General features: G+C 54.4%; 1 protein-coding gene across 1 annotated transcript; it reads right to left on the bottom strand.

Annotated features, from left to right (window-relative positions):
- Positions 1 to 3567: 3567 nt before the first annotated feature.
- LOC106738755 (olfactory receptor 5V1) lies at positions 3568 to 4536 on the bottom strand. The gene has a single exon (XM_059725498.1). It carries the CDS (start codon positions 4534 to 4536, stop codon positions 3568 to 3570), a length of 969 nt encoding a protein of 322 aa, XP_059581481.1.
- Positions 4537 to 8514: the final 3978 nt, after the last annotated feature.

Raw genomic sequence — 8514 nt, forward strand, 5'->3', positions numbered from 1 at the left:
TGAGCAAACCAGGGTGGCTGAGGTAGCCGTTTAAACGCATCTGAGTTACTGAAACTAAATATCTAATCGGATCTTTAGTAGCTTACTCACTCTCATCGTCCAGAGGTGGTTGTTGTATCCTCTGGAGGCAGGGCACTCTTGGAGCATGCGGTGATGAGGAGAGAGCCAGGCTCAGATTCACCTGGATGACCGCATGGCTAATGGCTGACCCCTCTTCTTCTTGGACCGAGCCCTTAAATCACCTCTCTGACCTCAGCAGCCCGGTCCAATTGAAGCTGCCAATACTGGCCACAAGCCGACCAATCTCCCCCGCATCCCTGGCTACCTGGGCCCGCGCAGGGCCGGGTCTTTCCTCCCTGCCCAGGTGACTAGAGCATCGCCTCCCAGGCGCCAGGCTTTTGTCAGGTAGACCAGGTGGGAGATCCCCACTCTGAGGGATTCAACACCCGCCTCCCAGGCTGGCTGAGACAGGTCTCTGGAGAGGGGCACCAACGGTGGCATTTCTGCCACACAGGTTACCCAGAGAAGTGGTGAACTCTCCATCCTCGGAGGTTTTGAAGCCCTGGTTAGGCAAAGCCTTGTCTGGGATGATGCAGCTGGGGCTGGTCCTGCTCTGAGCAGGGGGTTGGATGAGATGTGACCGCCTGAGTCCCTTCCAACCCTTGTTGTCTGCGATTGTATGATTCTAATATCTACTTTACCTACAGGCCAATTCCTAAAAGCAAACCTGTACGTATCATTTTCTAGACATCAATCCCCTCCCTGAAGGTCTTATACCTTCACATCATAAATGGAGCTTAACCAAGGGAATCTCCTGGCATGTTTAATAGCTTAGTGGGGAGGACCACCAGCCGTCACCCCAGAGAAGGACGGCAGCACTCATGATTAGGGGCTCCGATGGGCTGGACATTGTGATAAACCCTGAACCTTTATTTGAATGCTGCCCGTAGCCCCTCTGGCTCGGCTTTTTGCCTCGCATTCCCGAGCCAGCAACCAAGTTTTAGCCAATTGAGTTTAAACTGGCCGCCCAGACCAGGCCGGGGAACGTCTGGGCCAAGACGCCCACTAGCCCTATTTATTGAGCATTTCAAGTAGTATTGCGCTCAGCAATCTATCAGTGCTTCATCTGACTGCCAATATGCCCACACTAGCGCCGTTACTGCCTGGGGTGAATTACAGCCATACTGTGATGGAACCCAAAACGTGGTTAGTGGGTAACTCGAACTCGTGGTCTTTTCCCCATTAATTTCTCCTTATACATAGACAATGTTGATTGGGGGCACCCACAAATCTTGTTTGGTCAGCCCTTCCACATCATCTGATGGAAGTAATTTGGGGCTCAACCATTCTGTGGTTTGAATGCTATTCGGTCTGCTGTATGTACTTTGTAAACAGCAGGCTTGACGTCCATCAGGGTGCCACCTTTCTACTCCTTGTTCCAAATCTTTACACAAATTCTGGGAATTAATAAAGCTACACTGCATTACTATTCCTACTATAAACACTTAAAATACATCTCTAGCACAAACAAAGCAAAAAAAAAATATTCAGCCTTCTTGATCTTTGGTATGGCCAAACTCTCTTTGAGGCCCTAGAGGTGATGCTTCACCGCCTCTGCCTTCCCTCTGTCAGCCTTGTCCACATCTTGCCCATGTGCTGATGGCATGTGGCGTGCCCCAAGTTTACATTGTTTGTACGCCCCTTGCTTCTTGCTTAAGAGGACCATGATATCCTTGTTTAGCTGAGAGGGCTTCCCGAGCCTTTTGTTACCTTTCCTCCATGTAGGAATGGATTTCCTTTGTGCTTTGAGGATCATGTTAAGGAAAGACAACTCCTTTTACCTTTGGCCCCTGGTCCCACAGCGCTTTCCTGACAAGCAACCTGAGTTTGTTGAAATTTGCATTTCTGAAGTCCAAAACTTCAGCCCAGCTATCTAATTGGTCTGCCTAGCAATGGACAGTGAACATGATGATTTCATGGTTAATGTCACCCGGGCTACCTTCTATTTTTAAGTTGGTCACTAGGTTGTCCCCTGTGGCCAGGACCAAGTCCAGAATAATGTTTCCTCTGGTTAGTTTGTGCACCTCCTGTCAGGGGCCTGGCTTTCCCTTTCATGTCTGTCCAAGCACCGTATCCAGTTAAACAATTCACTTCAGAGCAAGGCGAGCCCCAGCGTGCTGGCAGCCCAGTGCCCAACAAGCCTGTCTGTAGAAAAGGATGTGAGGGACAGACAATCTGGGATGTCAGCCTCCCTACTGTGGATGCTGAGCTGGTGCAATACCAACTAGAAAAGTTAGACATTTATAAGTCAGCGGGACTGGATGGACTCCATCCAGGAGTGCTGAAGGTGTGGTCACCTACCCTGGAGGTCTTCAAGAGGAGACTGAACAGTCACCTCGCTGGGGTCACTTGCCCCCAGTTGTCTTCCTGCCTAGAGCAGGGGGGCTGGACCCGATGATCTGCAAGGTCCCTTCCAGATCCTTATAATCTATGAATCTATGACTCTGCAGGAGAAGACATCTCCCTGTCTTGCACCTGGGGAGGAGCCCTGATACACCCTGTGTGAATGGCTACTACATTCCCTGAGCATGAGGCGACATCCAACCTGCCCTGTTATTCCCTAGGGCAGAGTATCTCCCAGCCGTATCTTTTCCAGGATTATCAAGAACGACCCGTGTGGGCTGGTCAACAACAGGTCATGCCTGAACAGCTGGATTTCCTCTATGACAAGGTGAGCGGCTCTGTGCATGGGCAGAGTGCAGTGGCAGGATGCAAACGGACTAGAGCAAGGCATTTGAGATGTGGACACTGATAGTGACCTGATCACAGGGAAGAAAAGGAAATACCATCTAGATGAAACTGCTGTGAGGCGGGTTCACAATGGCAGGCTGCAGGAAAGGCCTGGGGGTTGCAGTGAACTGCAACCACATAGGAGTTGACACTGTGTTTTTGTATCCAAAACCAGTAACAGCTATGGGGAATGTGTAATAGGAGTGCGTATGTACATTGTGGGACGCAGGGCATTCCCTCCATTCAGTACAGGTGAGGCCTCACCTGCATCCAGTTTCATGTACCACATCCTAAGAGAGGTGGAGAGGCTAAAGGAGAGAGCAAAAGAAATGATGAGAGGCCTAGAAATGAAGACACAGGAGGACAGGTCAGAAATACTGGAATTATTTAGTCTGGAACAGGGAGCACGGGGGCTTTGACAATAGGCTTCAAATACAAAAAGTTGATTTCCAAAGAGGGTAGAAATCGCTGGCTCTGTGAGCTGAGCGGGGACGGGACAAGGCAGGTTGGGGGAACTTAGGAGCAACAGGTGCCAGCGAGAGGGAGGGTGCACTCACTGCGAGTCTTTAAGTGCAGACTAGACACGTGCATTTGAGCTGGACTAGACGGGGTGGATCCACACTGGAGCAGGGCATGGGACTACATGACCTCTCATGCCCCTTCCAGCTCTACTTTGCTGTGACTCTTTCCCAGAAGTGCAAACAGGGACTTTCCCCATCAGCACAAGGCTGAGCTCTTGGTGTCGTGCTGGGGCAGAGTCTCCTCCCAGCCCTCACCTTAGTCCACACCTGGCTGTGTGCGTGGGGATGCGTTGTCCTTCTCATGCCACCCCAGGGCCCTCCTCAGAGCACCCTTCATGTCCTGGTTGCGGAGGCTGTAGATGAGGGGGTTGAGCATGGGGGTGAGGATGCAGTAGAGCGTGGAGACCAGCGTGTCCACCTCCAGGGAGTAGCCAGCTCTGGGCCGGTTGTAGTTCAGGTTGGCCATCCCGAAGTAGATGATGACCATGACCAGGTGGGAGGTGCAGGTGGAGAAGGCTTTGTGCCTGCCCGTGTTGGAGTGGATGCGGAGGATGGCCAGCAGGATGTAGAGGTATGAGATGACTATTGACAAAAATGGGCTCATTCCCATGAAGACACTGGCCAAATGCAGAATGATCTCATTGATGTAAGTGTCACTGCAGGCGATCTTCAGCAGAGGAGGGACGTCACAGAAGATGTGGTAAATCTGGTTGTCTCCACAGAAGGAGACGTTAGTGGTCAGGAAGGTGTGCATAGTTGAGTTCAGGATACCCCAGAGCCAGGACACTGTGGCCAGTGGGACACACACTTTCTTATTCATTATGTAGATGTAGTGCAGGGGTTTGCAGATGGCCGCATACCGGTCAAAGGCCATGACAGCCAGCAGCGTGCCCTCAGCCCCTGAGCAGCTCATGAGGAAGAACATCTGTGCCATGCACTCCCGGTAGGAGATGGTCTGCTGCTGCCTCAGGAAGTTCACCAAGATCTTGGGCAGCGTGACGGAGGAGTAACACATGTCCAGGAAGGCGAGGTGGCCGAGGAAGAAGTACATGGGGCTGTGCAGCTGGGGATCCAGCACGATGAGGGTGAGGATCAGGCAGTTCCCAAACAGGGTGAAAAGGTAGATGGCGAGGAAGACCAGGAAGAGGAAGGCCTGGCCCTGCAGGATGTGGGAGAAGCCCAGGAAGACAAACTCTGTCACCTGTGTCTGGTTCGCCCCGTCCATGGGGCCAGTGGCAGCTACCTGCGGGGAGAGAGACCAGCAGAGAGCGGAGGCAGAGCGCGGGGACAGGGATCCGGAGCAAAACCAGCCCCTTCCCCAGCGCGGCTGAGCCGTGTCACGCCGACGGGCAGGGCCCTTGGGGCTGCGATTGCTGCCCCTTGCCCCACGCGCACACTGTGCAGGACCACAGCGCTCGCTCCCCCACACCCCTGCACAGGCTGTACCGGGGGGGCTGTAATAACAGTGGGGGTGTCCCTGGGGCAGCCCCATGGCAGCCGCCCTCCGACTACCTGTGTCAGTGTCCCTCCCACCATGCACGCAGCTGGGACTGCGAGAGCAGCCCTGAGTGCGCTGAGGCTGGGACGTGCATGTCCTTGATGCAGTGCCTGGCCACCTTTCCTCCTCCCCAGGCTCCCTGCACAGACTTTGTCACCAGCTGAGCCCCCACCACTGGACCGACCCCACCATTTCCCATGCGGGCAAGCAGCAGAGCCTGGTCCGACGCAGGAGCCCTCGGTCTGGCTGGCTGTGCTCCGTAGAGTATATAGAGTAAATAACTAGAGGACGCTCTCCTGGGCACACGCTTACATGTGCAAGGACATGGGAACAGATTTGCTCCTCATGGCAGCAGTCTGCTCCCACTTACCCAGATTTGTAGACATCTGCCCGGGGTGGGTTTACGTTAGAGTGAATTACTCCAGAGCAAACCAACCCCAGGGCATGTACACGTGCAGATGCACCCAGTGATTTTCCCTCCTCACTCTCCTCTGCGTTGGGGAAATAAGACCCTTGCTCTCACCAAGAACTATCTATTACTTGTTCCCTCTTTGCCCAAACTGCACGTTATCACCTCATGGTCATTGATCCCTAGGCAGCACCCACTTCCAGTCCAGTGATTAATTCATCATTATGCATCGCAATGACGTCCAAAAGAGTGACTTCCTGCTGGATGGAATAATATTTGTGTGACCAAATCCTCACCTGCAATGCTTAGAAACAAATGGTGGTGCAATAGAAGTGGCATGAAACCTCCAGCACGTCTCCCCAGTAGAAATGCCCTACAAGACACAGGCACAAAATGGGGAAGAAGTGACTGGGCTGAAAAACTGTAGAAAAGGACTGGGGGTTGCAACACCCCACAAGCTGAATGGGAGTCCTCTGTTCAGTGCTATGGCCAGGAAAAGAGAAGCTAACAGCATAGTGAAAGAAAAATAAGACCATGAGCTAGGAGGAAAGGTTGGATTACATGGGATGAGTAAACGGGATGATAAAGCGAACAGCACACTGAGATATAGGACCATGGCATATAAGGACAGATTGGATGAAATGGGATCATTTCATATGGAGAGGAGAAGAGGGAGGGGACAGATACGAATCCAAAAATTGTTGTCAGAGCAGTGTATTACCATCCTTGTGCATGTGCGGCCACAGCAGACGAGCGAAGAGGAAACCAGGTGAAATGTCAGTAGAGGAAACATAGGTTTAACATGTTAATAATGAAGAGGGTAAGGATGAGTTCACTGAAACCCAGCAGTGAACTCATGCCATGTGCTGATGATGGAGAGTTGGGAGAGTTTGCCAGTGCAGTGCAGGATGGGAAAATCATATCAGACATAGGTGACCCTGATGAAATGCTGTAGTACACAGTACAGGGTCGGGGCCATAGGGACCGACAACAATAATTTGGGCTGAAAGCTGGGAATTTGTGTGTTGAAAAAGATGGAGCAGGAGAAAGATATGAGTGCATTAGCTGCACAAAAGAGAAGAATGAGCCCTCAGTGTGATGCAGTCATCACCAGAGGGGGTCTTTCCAGTAAGGACTGGGAGCACTGGTGCCATTACAGCTCACTGGTAAGTTGTGGTGACCCAACGAACAGATCTGGTCACCCAGGTTGAATTCAGTGAGACCAGGGTGCGTGAAGGGCTGTGAGGATGCTCCAGGGCATGGGCGGGCACAGCAGAGGGGGAACGGGGACCTGATGGCTCTGCACAGACCTCGGGGAGAGAAGCACGGAGGGGGAGCAGAGCTGCTTACCCCAATGGATCGGGCTGGCACAGGAGCGGGGGATAAATGGCCATGCCTGCATTTCAGCTGGGAGCTGCAGGAAGGTTTCCAACCCTCAGAGCAGCAGGGGTCTGCACCAGCGTCCAAGGGGAGTCCTGGGACATGTAATGGGTTTCAGGGCAGAACTGAATCCATGTCATGGAGGCATCTCGTACTCGGTGCTTGCCGATGAGAGCAGGGGTGGGCTGCTGGGCTGGGGACAAGTACATAAGTATCACAGCCCCTTGCAAACCAAACGCGGTGCATCCAAAGGAAGGTCAGACATGTGGGAAGGAGGATGTTGGCCTGAGCCGCAGAACAGGGGACTGCAGCCGGGAAAGCCATGCCTCGGGGACAGATCGGGGTCTTGGGGGACAAACTGCTCGGCCCCGGTTGCTGACGGCTGGTGCTCAGGAACAGGGTTCCTGAGCACGTTGGCTGGGGATGCTGGACCAGGCGGAGGGGGCAGAGCTCACACGGATGTGAAATGAGGAGACCTGGGCTGTGGGGGGAGCAGGGGAATGCAGCAAAGGGTAAGGAGCTGCACTTGGGGGAGGACAAGCAAATGGACAGATAACACCTGGGGCCTGCGGGTGGGTGAGGAGGTGCTGCGGAGCTGGGTCTGGTGAGGACCGTGCATCGCACACTCCACACGAGACGGCCACGGGTGGCTGTGGGGAGACACAAGGCAGTCTTGGTCTGCTGCAACAGGGATTTCCTCACCCTGGTTTCGGATGATTGTGTGAAATGCCGTGTGCCAGGGAGCGGGTTGCACTGAACAGACCGCTCTGCAGGGTGGGCTGGGCTTTAGCTGTGGGGCTGTCTGGAGGAGCATCATTTTAAAGAAGGATGTAGAGAAAGTAGCGAGAGTCCAGAGATGAGCAACCCGGGGGAGAATGGCCCTGGACGCAAGCTCTGAGAAATGGGGAGAACCTGGGGATGTTTAATCTGGAGAAAAGAGCAGTTCAGGGGCAAGGGGATGCAGGGCTGGAAGGGACCTCTCAGGGTCATATAGACCCCAGACCCCTGCCCGACGCAGGACGAGCCCTGACTGAAGCAGCCCGGACACGTGTCGGTCCGGCTGCTCGTCACCGCCTCCAGGGATGGAGAGGTCACAGCTCCCCCGGACACCTGTCCCGGGGCTCGACCGCCCTCAGACGCAGAAACCCCCTCCTCGTCTCCAGCCTAAACCTCGCCTGTGACAGCTGGAGACCCTGCTCCTCGTCCTGGCCCCTGCGGCCGCAGAGACAAGCCCATGTCCACCCTCGCTGCCATCGCCCTATGTGAAGACGGTTATTAAATCCCCCCAGTCTTCTGCTGCCCAGACTACATCACCCTGGTCCTCCCAGTCCGGCTCCCGAGGCCCTGGTGATGTGACGGCAGTGTTTGGGCACCTGCCGAAGGACACGAGAGGACAAGTGTTAGCCCTTGCCCCACGGGGCAGGATGCAGGATCCTGGCTTAAACCTGAAGCAAAGGAAAGTCTCGGGAAAGACGTGCCAAGGGTAAGAGAAGTAGGACTCTCTTCCCTGGATGCAGACATCTCTGATGTCCACGTTTTAAACACAGGATGGTGACAAACTGGGGAAGGCTGGGACGAAATGCCCGGGGGCGAGAGCCCGACCTATCCTGCCTGTCTGAGAGAGGACCGAGGGGTCTCCAGGAACCAGGAGGCTCTGCCCTTGCTTCTCAGCCCTGGGCAGGAGGCAGAGTGCGGGGGCAGAGCTCCCCGTGCCCCGCTCAGGACCGCTCGGCGGCTGGAGAGGTTCCCGGACATCCCGGCAAACGGGGCTCTGGCCCCCCTTCCATGCAGAGAAAGCAAAGTCAGAGCATCCTGCTGGGAAGGGACTCGGGCTGGGACCAGGGCAGTCTCCAAATCCAGCCTCTCTGCCCTGGTGTGAGCCAGGGAGCCCGGCGCAGAGCCTGCAGGCACCTACC

This window comes from Alligator mississippiensis, chromosome 4 (assembly GCF_030867095.1).
Source record: "Alligator mississippiensis isolate rAllMis1 chromosome 4, rAllMis1, whole genome shotgun sequence".
Taxonomy (NCBI): domain Eukaryota; kingdom Metazoa; phylum Chordata; order Crocodylia; family Alligatoridae; genus Alligator; species Alligator mississippiensis.